The sequence below is a fragment of the Cimex lectularius genome, unplaced genomic scaffold, assembly GCF_000648675.2.
Source record: "Cimex lectularius strain Harlan isolate CLEC.00 unplaced genomic scaffold, Clec_2.1 scaffold81, whole genome shotgun sequence".
NCBI lineage: Eukaryota > Metazoa > Arthropoda > Insecta > Hemiptera > Cimicidae > Cimex > Cimex lectularius.
In genome coordinates, this window is record NW_019392692.1 from 887,006 (window position 1) to 900,249 (window position 13,244).

Genomic DNA, 13,244 nt, shown 5'->3' on the forward strand with positions numbered 1-13,244 from the left:
TAATAGCACCCTATATAAAAAATTATAATATGGTCCTGTTTAATTTGCAATAAATCATTGTGCTATACAAATAACATAATTAATGGAATAATTTGGATAATTAATTCGATTTGACAAATGAAACGTCAAATAATGATTTTTCTCCAAAATTAGCTGAAATATACAGAAAATGATTTTGTACGAAAATTAAATATGCCTATTAGCAAGTTGTTACCATGAATGACATCAAATACTTTGATTGAATATATAAAATATATTTTGCATTGTATAAATTCACTTTTCCACATCCAAAATGTAATTGTAATATGTAAACAATGTTTGTAAATCCCAGGCCCTGAAGATGATCTCAATAAAGATCGAAACGTTGGCACGATAAAGAAAATGTTTTTCTGAAACCTAAATCACACCAGACCGCATCTCACGATTTCTAAATAAATGACATCAAACTTATTTTTTTACTTAGCTTTTTAACTGTTCCAAAGATTTGAAATCTCAGAGAAAAGAATATACCAACGTATTGGAAATGAATTGCGCTCCTCTTAGAATTGTATGTTCTTAGAACTGTGTCGGACCAGAATCATTTTGTTTTTACGGTTGAAATTTTACTTATAAAAATCTGTTCAATAGGCTGTTTGAATTTTTATTTTCATAAATTCCAGTCTGGATTGTTTAAAAAAAAACTTTTTTCGTTCTACTGCCAGCTAGAGATCATGATTTTTATGTCGACGTGTTTGGCCTTCATGATAAGATCCGGCAGGGCCACGTGACCTCCAACCTTCCAAGGTCCGTCGTCGGGTTGAACTCTTCACTGTCTCTCATTTACTCTAGAGATGGCACCGCTTGCTCAAGAGGCGAAACTGTCTCCGAAGCCGGCCCAGGCACGGCCGGATGGGATCCGAGCTGTACTTCTCGGACCCCCGGGTTGCGGTAAAGGCACCCAGGTAATTGATTAACAAAGAAAAAAAAATTATAAATATTTTATACTGAAGAAGTTAAAGAGAACGATTATTTAAAAAACGTAAAGTAAAATTTAAAATAAGAGTAACATTTGGCATATAAAAACCATAAAATAAATATCCTAATCAATAGCGTACATTTTCGCTAATTTATTATTTTCATTTATTATATGTGTCAACAAAAATAGGGCATCAATGATCCTGCATATAATGTGTGGTATTATATATAATAATATTGAAACGTTGGAATATTGTTTTCTAAGGGAATAGGTTCATTTTCATTGAACATTTGCTTAAATTGTTGTTTCTTGGTGATTGTGTACTAATAATGTATCGCTGTCGAATCATAAATATATTAACATACCTGTGAATTGCTGGTTGGAAGATCATCAGTCGTATGTATAGTCACTCATTAATTATTCAGAAATCGTGAGATGTGGTCTGGTGTGATGTAGATTTCAGAAAAACATTTTATTTATCGTGCCAACGTTTCGATCTTTATTGAGATCATCTTCAGGGCCTGGGCTTTACAAACATTGTTCAAATTTAACAAATACATGTAGGATGTGGAAAAAAGTGAATTTATACAATGCAAAAAAAATTATATTCAATCAAAGTTATTTGCATTGTATAAATTCACTTTTTTCCACATCCTACATGTATTTGTTAAATTTAAACAATGTTTGTAAAGACCAGGCCCTGAAGATGATCTCAATAAAGATTGAAATGTTGGCACGATAAAGAAAATGTTTTTCTGAAACCTACATCACACCAGACCGCATCTCACGATTTCTGAATAATCTTCGACTAACGGTCACTAATCACCACACATCACTCATTAATGATGTACTGCATTCATAAATTAAATATTTGATCATAATTGTATGTATAATTTTCAATTTTTTAAGGTGAGTTAATTACATGAATATTCATTTATATTCACAATCAAATTCTTTAATATTCACAAAGATTCATGAGAAGCAATTGTAGTTTGGTGATGTCTGATCATTTTGGTCGACTTATCCTCACTGGTTGGTCTATTAAAGTACACGTACACATGTCAGAAATCTTCAAGGATTTTCCAACTTCACCTGAGTATACACACAATGTGGAATTCCCGTAATTTTTTTTTTTTTTTCTTCAATTCTAGAGTCATCATGGCATGAATGATCATGACGATATTTTGGTTGATGTGGGTTCCATGATCGCATTGATGTATGTTTCAACTAAAGAAATAAAGGAAGCATCATTATGATCTTTTATCGTAAATCTAAAAGAATTTGAGGTTTTCCCAAAAGACTTCCACAATTTCTTGAGAATGGATGGATAAACATGTTTTCATCTTCTTCAATTGATAATAACGTTGATTATAAAAAAGATACAGTGAGTAGACTAGCACGACAAGCTCATTGCAACATTGAGGTTTCTGGAAAAAGCTAGAAGTATTCCATAATAATATTGGGTTGTCCGGAAAATAATGCAGGATTTTGGTATTAAACAAAAAAAAAGAAACTAGTTACTTTAAAGCAATGTTCTTTAATCAAAATAATTNGTAATCCTGTAAACGTAAACAGAATATTTTATATAGATTTTTTTTAATGAAAACTTAAAATCCTGCATTATTTTCCGGACAACCCAATATCTCCTAAGCCCTTGGTCATATCCTACCTGATACATTTGCGGCTATATATATATTTTTTTTTTGTGTGTGTTTTTACATTTTCATACATTTTTAAATGAAATTGCATTGACATCAAATATGTAGGCTGAATCCATGAACAATTGTGCTTTGAAGCCAATTTTTTTCCATTCAGGTTTTTTGCACTATACAGTTCATCATTGTATTCAGGGTTTCACCATAGACGCAGTAAATTCTCGTTTCGGACTGCACGAACCAAAACCTCAAGGATAATCCTACATGTGTGTGGGAATTTTAATTTTGTTCAATTTTCAAACACACTTTGGTATTTCGCTATCTTCAGTGCTTGGTCAATTGGATGTTAATAGACCAGTCATTTTTCCATACAAAAGGCTCATTGCAACATTGATGTTTTGATTACTGTAAAAAGCTTCAAAAACTAGAAATATTTCACCATAATATCTGCTTAAGCCCATGGTCACATCATACCTGAAACATTTGATGCTATTTTTTTGTTCATTTTTATGCATTATCATATTTTTTTTTAAATGAAATTATGTATTGACATCAAATATCTTGGCTGAATCTTTGAACCATTGAGCTTTGAGGGAAACTATTTTTTTTCCATTCAGGTTTTTTGCGTTATACCGTTCATCATTGAATTCAGGGTTTCACCATAGACACAGTAAATTCTCGTTTCAGATTGCACAGACCAAAACCTCAAAGATAATCCTGTGTGTGGGTATTTTAGCATTTTGCTATCCTCAGCTGGGTTAACTAGACCAAAATGATCAGTAACAACCAAACATGTTCATCATCTCATAGATGCCATGAAGAAATCTCACACAAAAAAAAAAAGTAATAATAATAATGCTCCAACCTCCCTGATCATCATAGTCTGCCTATTCTCAGCAGATAAATAAAACCAGAGAGAATAGGCAGACAATGATGCCCTGATGACCTTGCAGACTCACTTTCAATTTCCTGTGAAAATATTTTCCAATTTTTATAAGCCACTATGGAATTTGGTGCTAGGAAGACAAGTGTGTTATAATTTAAATAAATTGAAGGTTCCACAGATAACCTATTTTCACTCTAATCATTTTTTTTACGTACTTTATCCAGTCTTGTTGATAAAGAAATAAGTAATAAATAACAAATTGTTTCCATTCTTTACGCTCTTGTTTGCATGTTTAATTTTTCTAAGATTTTTATCATTCAATTTATGTTATTATTTCTTATTTGTAATTATGTAAAAAAAAATTTAAGATATGATCATTATGAAGATTACTAGAATACTATTTAGAATTTTCTTTTTAAATAATTCGTATTTTTAATTATATATGATTATTTTAATTTTAAAATGGTAAATAATTACAATACATTTAAAATTTTAAGTTAATCATTATTTGGACTTTGTGAGTTGCGGTCTGGTGTAACGTAGGTTTTAGAAAAACATTTTCTTTATCGTGCCAACGTTTCTATTTTTATTGAGATCATGTTCAGTGTGCCATCTTAACACGATACACAAGAATGGCACAATTACGCAGAAAACAAACGCTTTGAGCCCTGAAGATGATCTCAATAAAGGTCGAAATGTTGGCACGATAAAGAAAATGTTTTTCTAAAACCTACGTCACACCAGACCGCATCTCACGATCTCCGAATAATCATCGACTAACGGTCACTAATCACGACACATTTTAAGTTAAGTTATAAATCAATTTTATCCATGTGTTGATTTTTGATGGTTTTATAATTTAGATGTTTGGTGGAAAAGTTAAAACAAAGTATTCCATGGTGTAATTTTTTTATGGTTTCAATTGGCCCATCCGCAGAAGCCCAAGTGGGGTCTCTCCTCAATTCTCCTCTCCAAACCCAGAAGGTTTAAAAATAATTTTCTTAAAATCTTCAAGAATACAGAGTGATTCATTTGGGCTCCTGATGGAGATCAGTAAATGACCATAATTATTCAAGAAAATTCTGCCACGGAATATTTATTTTTATTTTTCCACCAATCATGTACATAATTATTTCTTTGTTGTCCTTTTCATGGATGATTTAATTAATTTTATTTATAGGCTTTTTTTGAAGATAGTCAAAGAAATTGACGATCTATGGCATTTCAGCATCTTGCGATAGTCAGACAAACTGACATTCCACGATGTTTCAATATCCTGTTGCCATTTTCAAGTAGTTTAATAAGGGATGTTAAGATGTTGTGCGTTATAGATTGAATTTTTATTAATCAACTTCAAAAAGGGCATATAAATAACATGATTAAACTATAAATAATTTTTATTTATGTAGTAATTTCTATTAGCTTTAGTATTCTGAAGGTTTGTGTCATCCACATGCATGGCGTGTTGCACATTTTGATGTTTTTTGTTCATTTTTGTTGTAAGTAGATGTTGAAGTTTTAGAAAGAATAAAATAAAAATTTGTACATAATTATGACACAAGAGTTGCCAAAATGTGGGTAAAGTTAAAGATTGTATTATCAAAAAAAAAAAATCCTGCCTCAAAAAATAGGCCGCCTAACAAATGATAATATAAATAAAAAATTTATTATATTATGATAAATATAATAAAAACTTGTTCACTTATTTTTTGTACAAAATAGTTTTTGGTGTATTTCAGCTAATTTGGAACAAAAAATCTTCATTGATGTCATGTTTATGGCTTTCATTGCTTCCGTACACACCGATCTGAAATCAATTATCCAAATTATTCCATTATTTATGATGTTTGTATTGTAGAAATTATTGCAACATAAAATATGAGCTTAATATTATAATTTGTTTATACACTCAGGGTGTTTATGTTCAAAATTTCAATGCAGTTAAACCGCCTTTTTTATATTTGCGTTTTCATGATGTATTAACTTGTACAGGGTTAATTTTTCATATATATATTTTTGAAAAGTAAAATGCATTATGTGCATTCAAGGGGGGAAAACCTTCCAATTTCTATTTAATTCTATCTGGTTGAACGTATGAAATGTCAGTAATTAGGGTGCTATTATAAAGCCGGAATCGATATGAGAAATACCTCTTTGTTCAATCAAAATATTCTCCATTAGCTAAAATACACTTCTCCCAACATGCTTGTAAGCTTTTTTATCCCCTCCTTGTAGAAGTTTGTAGTTCAAGATGTAAGGAATTCTTCGATTGCTGCCATGAAAGTGTCTGCAGTTTGAAAAATTTCATTTCTTAAAAAACGGTCCTGGGCCCAAAAAAGGTAGAGATCAGTTGGCGATAGGCCAGGTGAATATGTGGGTGTGGAAGAAGTTCAGTTTTCAGCTCTTGAAGTTTTTTCATTGTCAATCTTGAAATATGAGGAGGAATATTCTCATAGTTGGAGTATAGGTTCCTTTCTATTGACCAAACTTGGATGTTTTTCTTGGAGTTTCTGATAAAAAATGTATAATTCTTGGCAGTACAAGATTACTGTGATTGTTTCACCAGAGTTTAAACATTTAAAATGGATCAAACCACCCATTCCCCACCAATGGGTAGCAAAATGTTTTGGGGTGCAGGCTTGACTTTTTTAAATTTTTTTATTTTTTTTACGAGGGTTTGCAACAGCAGAGGTCATATGTTGGTCAGTGTTAACACTCAGGGTGCCAGTGTTAAAAAAAAGCCCATTTGTAAGTATGTCGGGTTCGAATGCAGGGCCGCTGGATTCGAACCCGGGACTTTTACCTTACAGTGATGAGCGCCGTGTCAACGCCTAAACCATTGTGGCCACCAATGCCCCCAGGCTTGACTTTACCATCTGCTTTGGCGACTCGTTTCTATTATTGAGCTGACCTTGCCTGATTGCCACATAGGACCAACTTTTCGTCACAAGTGAGAACCCGGTTCAAAAATGTTTCATTGTGATTTTGCAGCAAGAGCAAAGAACAAATTTCGTAGCGCTTGTCTTTCTATGGTTCTGGCAAATCATGTGGTACCCATTTATCCAATTTTTTCATTGTCCTGATTTCTCTTAAATGCCTTGAAACCACAGAAGCACCAATTCCCAGTTCTTTGGCATATTCCCTAGTGCTTTTGGAGGGACAAGACTCAATTACTGCCCTCAACTGGTGATTATCAAGTTTGGTTTCCGGCCTACCTCGTTCCTCATTGTCATGTTCAAAATTCCCACTCCAAAACTTTGAAAAACCATCGTAAACAGTCTTTCCATTTGCAGAATCCTCCCAAAAATCCTTATTGATGTTACGACGTGCCTCAGCGAAGTTTAAATTCATACCAAAAAAATTATGTGTAATTCCAGTGAGGTTGTTGATAATAATCTATTTCTAAGAGATGTTCACAAATGAAAGCAAACCACTGACTGAGAAAGTAAGAGGAATAAAAGAGCTTTAATTTGGTATGAATGGCAACTATATTTGTAAACATTAAATTAATAAAAGAGGAGGATTAAGAAAGAAAGTAAACAAAACTGACATTTCATAAGGTACAACCGAATACTATATTTTAATATTTATACTGGGTGTCCCAGTTCCTTCTGACAAAACTCAGGGAATCGATTCTACTCTTCGTCTAGAGCAAAAAATGCCCAGGAGACAATTTTCGGAATGTTCTCTATTTTGAACTAAATTTTCTGTAAGATTCTTCTTTGCAATAATCTTTTTCTTTTTTTTTTTTTTTTTGCAATATGCATATTAGCCATGGTGACAATTCTTATGTGTGTTCAAATTGGGGGGGGGGGGGTTATTGTGAAAAAAGGGCCAGAGGCAACGGTGGGAATCGAACCCACGACTGTGGCGTGAGAGTCTCTCATGCTAGCCACTCGGCTACCGCGGTCCACTTTGCAATAATCTGAATGACATAAAATGTTAGCCAATATCAGTTGGAACATGTCAAAATTACAAAATTTAAAATTTTGGTCATGATTGCACGTTCTACTGAGGTTACAAAAAAATACCTACAACTTGTCAAATTTCACAAAAACTTCTTCATCTGATATGCTTTACGTTGATATATCCAGGCTTTTAAATAACCGGTCAAACATGTTAAAAATGACACTTGTTTGACTGGTTGAATGAAAAATGCTGGATGGGATCGAAGTTTAAACAATAATCATCACAGAATGTATCAGGTAGGGTCGTTACTGAAACGTGATTTTGTTTGCACAAGTGTGCACAGATGTGTCATTTTTATTTTACAAAGCGAGTTCTAATTGATTTATTTCTACCCCCCCTTCAAATTTACCTTAGCTCACGTTTTCGAACATTCAATTGTTATTTTTCAACTCTACTAGAACGTTATTTAAAAACTTGGTATATATCAACGTAAAACATGAATGATGAAGAAGTTTTTGTGAAATTTGACAAGTTTTTATGTGGTAGGGTAGTGAAAAGTTGCCAAAACCTAAATTGACAAATATCTTCAAAATAGAGAACTTTCCAAAAATTTTCTCCTGGGCATTATTTGCTCCAAACGAAGAGTAGAATCGATTCCCTGAGTTTCATCAGAACGAACTGGGACACCCGGTATATAATATTATGTGTGCTAATATATACATGGTACTTTTATTGCTCGTAAAATGACTTCATATTTGTAATTTGTGTTTTGAGATGAGCAAAATAATCGTTGTTCAACTTCACACAATTTAAACCCTCTGGTGTCCGAAAATAAAAATTAATTCTATTCAAAGGCGCCTCTACTGAAGAGAGCATTCTGCGTGTGCCATCTTTCCACAGGCGACATGCTCAGAGCTGAAATAGCTGCAGGTTCTAAGCTTGGCAAGGAACTCAAGAAAGTCATGGATGCAGGTATTACACAAATTCTTACAAACAAATTTGAACAGTGAAAATAATTGGTTTGACATTGACATTAATGATTGTTACTAATTAGCGAGGTTTTTTTTGATTTTTGAGCAATATCTGTAGTCAATACCATCTTGTTAGTCTTAGCTTCCATTACAAACATTCATTATGATAATTCAGGCAACAAGAAACAAAACCTTTAACTATTTACAAAATTGTGAAACACAAACAATATTAAACGAATTTTTTGTAAATGTACTCACAGATTGTTTTATACCGTCAATAAAACCATCATTAACAAAAAGTGAATCTACTTACTCACCCCACCTTCAACATTTCTACATTAAACGAAGGGCCCAGAAGAAAAACAGTAAGGTTCTAATGGTCTAAATTTAAGAAACAAAAAACAAAGTTCAGCATTTCCTAGACATTATTAACACCATAATTTTTGTCTGGTGGAATCACATCGTTCTATGTATACATCTTAAAACTACATCCATCAAGCTAACAAATGATACATACATTTCAAAATCAGAAAAAAATGGACCCTCATCTGGGCCCCCAGTTATTACTGATTTACATTGTTGATTTAAAAAATAAAATTAAACACACTTATTTATAAATGCATACTTTAATTTGTTTTATTGGATGTTCATAGTATGACAATATTATTATAATATTCACAAAATTGTATAAAGTATTTTTTTATAGGTCAGCTTGTCAGTGATGACCTGGTTGTAGAAATGATTGACAGCAATCTTGACACCCCTCAGTGCAAAAATGGTTTTCTCCTCGATGGCTTTCCGAGGACAATTGTCCAAGCACAGAAGGTAATTATCAGATTCACATGCGAAAGTTTGTAAACAAAGAACTCAATTTTTTTTTCCACCAGCTAGATAATCTACTAGAGAAAAGAAACACTTCTTTGGATAGTGTAATTGAGTTTACTATTAATGATTCGCTATTAATTGAGAGAATAACTGGCAGGCTGGTTCATCCTTCATCGGGAAGATCTTACCATGAGAAATTCAACCCGCCAAGAGTACCCATGACGGATGATGTTAGTAATTATCAAAATTTATATAATAATCATGACAATAATAATGTAAAAATGTTGTAGATAACCAATGAACCGTTGATAAAAAGATCAGATGACAATGTTGAAGCTCTTAAAAAGCGGTTGGCAACTTACTCAAGTCAAACAAAGCCTCTTGTAGATTATTACTGCAAGCAAGGTAAGATTGAAACAAAAACATTTAACTTCATTCTAACATGTTTTCCTATTAGTATTGATATATTACATTTTAATTATTATTATTTATTTATTTATTTATTTATTTTTTTTTTTAAGGAATTCACTATAAGATTGATGCTTCCAAGTCTCCACAACAAGTTTATGACATGATATATAGAATATTTAATAAATGTGTTGGACAAAGGAAATCAGATATAATCTAGGTCTACTTAATGTTTGTAAAAACAAAAAAAGAGAAAATCAATCTCTCTAGATGTAGATAAAGTAAAATTTGAGTAATATAAAAGACAAAATTCTTATGTGTTTTAAGACTATTTCAACACAATACGAAATTAACATGTAGTGGTGGTGTTTCTAATTAGCAATTTATGTCTATAGTGAAAACATGACAGAGGCTTTAAAAAATCTCTATGTAAAACTATCCCTAAATGAAAATGAATTATATATTTTTATACCTTTTAATTTTACATTTGCTATCTCGTACGTCTCAAACTTTCGATGAGGACTTTTAACAAATCTATTTTTGTAACATTCCTTTTTCCTGTTTAAAAAAAGCATATCATTCCAATAAATATATGTGTTGCAGTTTCTTTCCTAATAATGTTTAAAATTCATATCAGCTCAATAAAAGCCTTCATGAATAATATTTCCGTTCTTTCTACTCATGCCCTAATGTTCATGTTGGAATTGTTGCAATATGCCCGAGACAGGCATTGGACCCTTGGGTCTCTGCTCTTGTATACAGCTTTCTAAAACAGCCACTTCATCCTAGGCTAATGAGGTGAGCTCATGTCAACAGCCTCCTGCAGGAAGGGAAGAAAAAAGAAACCCAGTCATCTCTTGTTACAAAATCGGGAAATGTGCACTATCTCACACTATTGTCACTTCCAAGTTTCACTCCATTTAATTTTGTAATTATAATCCTCCCATAACATGTCCCATATCGAGGGATTAATTTGAATTTCTTCAGTTAACTTCACTTGGAAACTTACAATGTCTTCATGATGAAAGTTGACTCGGTGCAGGATAAATGCCGAGTTGGGTCTTGCGATGAGTCGACCAAGGACAGGAACTGCTGGCTACCAGCTTGGGTGGATGAGTTGACTGCTTGAAGGGGTTCGGTCAGTTAGTAACTATTTGATATCTGGATACCCTATATTTATCCTATATATCAGGGGTTGGCAACCTGCGGCCCTTTGCAACTTTTTGCGCGGCCCGCCAAAGCCCAATATAATTTTAGGAAAAATCAACAAACTTAGAGCGTGAGCGTGCCGAAATGTGGCCGGTGACAAAAATGCGCGCTAACAGAACCATAGTGGGAAACCTATTTTACTGCGCAAGTTTAATCCCCACACCCCATAATAATATTTATACTCATATATGATATAAAAGCACTATTTAAGTTGCATTTGAATGTGCGGCCCGCATAAAAATTTTATTTAAAAAATGGCCCGCTGTCCGAAAAAGGTTGCCGACCCCTGCTATATATAATTATTAACTATTATTTCTATACTTCCAGACAGCCCTGACAAAGGCTTAATAAAAATCCGAAAGTATGGCAAAAAACGATATGACTATTTCATTTTGGACCACATACCTGATCCCAATCATCAATTGTTAATCATCACAGGTCAATAATTCTGTGTGATAAATTTAGTTTTACAAACATTAAAATAATATGTGTGGTAATTAGTGACCGTTAATCGATATTTATTTAGAAATAGTGAGATGCAGTCGGGTGTGATGTAGGTTTAAGAAAAACATTTTCTTTATCGTGCCGTTTCGATCTTTATTGAGATCATCTTCAAGGCCTGGGATTTACAAACATTGTTTACATATAACAATTACATTTTGGATGTGGAAAAGTGAATTTATACATTGCAAAATATATTTTTTATATGTTCAATCAAAGTTTCAATGGCACTCTCGACACGACACGCAAGAATGGCACAATTACACAGAAGACAAACACTGAGTGAGTAGAAATACTTTGATTGAATATAAAAAATATATTTTGCATTGTATAAATTCTCTTTTTTCCACATCCTACATGTATTTGTTAAATGTAAACAATGTTTGTAAATCCCAGGCCCTGAAGATGATCTCAATAAAGATCGAAACTGGCACGATAAAGAAAATGTTTTTCTGAAACCTACATCACACCAGACCGCATCTCACGATTTCTGAATAATTAATTGATAATCTTTCAATTAATTAATGCTTTTAGTTGAGATAAAAAAATCAGTGTCACGAGCGGGATTCGAACCCATCTTCGGCTAGATATGCCGCTGCTCTACCACTTGAGCTATCATGACTTCGATCCACTCGAACACTAACTTCCCATCTGATAACCCAGATGGGAAGTTAGTGTCCGAGTGGATCGAGATCACTATAGATTAAGTTGTAGAGCAGTGGCGTATCTAGCCGAAGATCGTGGGTTCGAATCCCGCTCATGCCATTGACTTTTTAATCTCAATTAAAAACCTTAATTAATTGTAATATATTAATTGGTCAAGCGGACCACAAAATTAGTGAATTTATTAAGTTTCAACCGTTATTGAGATCATCTTCAGGGATCAAGTGCCACTTCCAACACGACACACAGTAATGACACATCTACACAGAAAACAAACCCTTTGAGCCCTGAAGATGATCTCAATAAAGATTGAAACGTTGGCACGATAAAGAAAATGCTTTTCTGAAACCTACGTCACACCAGATTGCATCTCACGATTTCCGAATAAGTAAAGTTTTACTTTTTCATAATTCAATATAGTTTATTAATGTGTCAGTTAAATGATACGTATATTAAATTGTCAAGTCGTATTAATTTAGTTTTTAAAGGTCCTAATTCTAGAGTAATGACAAATGATTTTTTTAAATCTTTGGGTAAATTTAATGTTAATATTAATATGCAGATATATACAAGCTATTCACGTTTTTTTGAAAAGGATAAAATCGAACTTAATAGTAAAATGTCAATAAATATTAATTAACACCATATATGTAATCTTATAGGCTTATATTTGTTACCAATACTGGCTTTTGCATATCAACACCTTCTACAGTTAACTCCAAATTTATAAAGCAAAAAATTGGCAATAAGATGTGGTGTTTCAATTTTTATATACAAACAATGCTGTGCAATTTATAAAATGTATCTTTTTGTATCATAATTTTAATGTTGTTTAATTTATGAGCCCGAGCCCCATAATTTAAGAGACAAACCTATTTAATTGTGCAAAACTTGATAATCGACATCTCATACTGAACAAAAAACATTGCAATATTTCACATGAAATAATATTAATTAATATTTTGCTATTGTGGACTAGTGAAGAATTAGTGAAGGCAGTTGGAACCATAAGGGAAACAACATAGGTCACTCGAAAATTCTACAATTATTGAGTAAGGTCAACATCCAACTATTAAGCGTTAGTGAGAAAAAGGCTAAAACCCCTTCAGGAAAAAAGTACTTTCAGATAGTTACTCTTGTAAATATAACTATAGTGCGGATGATGACCATCATAGCCTAGACTGTTTTACCGATGGCTCACTCATTAAAGGCAAGGGAAGCGGTGCTGGAATGCATATACCTAAATTAGGGATCAGCATCTC

The 13,244-nt window shown here is 32.8% G+C and overlaps 1 protein-coding gene across 1 annotated transcript; it reads left to right on the forward strand.

The window, feature by feature from the left end:
• The first annotated feature begins 579 nt into the window (after positions 1-579).
• LOC106660852 (adenylate kinase-like) lies at positions 580-10,272 on the forward strand. The gene is made up of 6 exons (XM_014383845.2): positions 580-941; positions 8,260-8,377; positions 9,083-9,201; positions 9,264-9,431; positions 9,492-9,606; positions 9,723-10,272. The coding sequence occupies exons 1-6, from the start codon at positions 831-833 to the stop codon at positions 9,827-9,829; spliced, it is 738 nt and encodes a 245-aa protein (XP_014239331.1). The 5' UTR covers positions 580-830; the 3' UTR covers positions 9,830-10,272.
• Positions 10,273-13,244: the final 2,972 nt, after the last annotated feature.

Excerpts from the sequence above, each read along its gene's own strand:
- LOC106660852 (XM_014383845.2), top strand. The coding sequence starts at position 831 with ATGGCACCGCTTGCTCAAGAGGCGAAACTGTCTCCGAAGCCGGCCCAG. Across the intron at positions 8,378-9,082 it reads CAAGAAAGTCATGGATGCAG|GTCAGCTTGTCAGTGATGAC; the intron begins GTATTACACAAA and ends ATTTTTTTATAG. Across the intron at positions 9,202-9,263 it reads CAATTGTCCAAGCACAGAAG|CTAGATAATCTACTAGAGAA; the intron begins GTAATTATCAGA and ends TTTTTCCACCAG.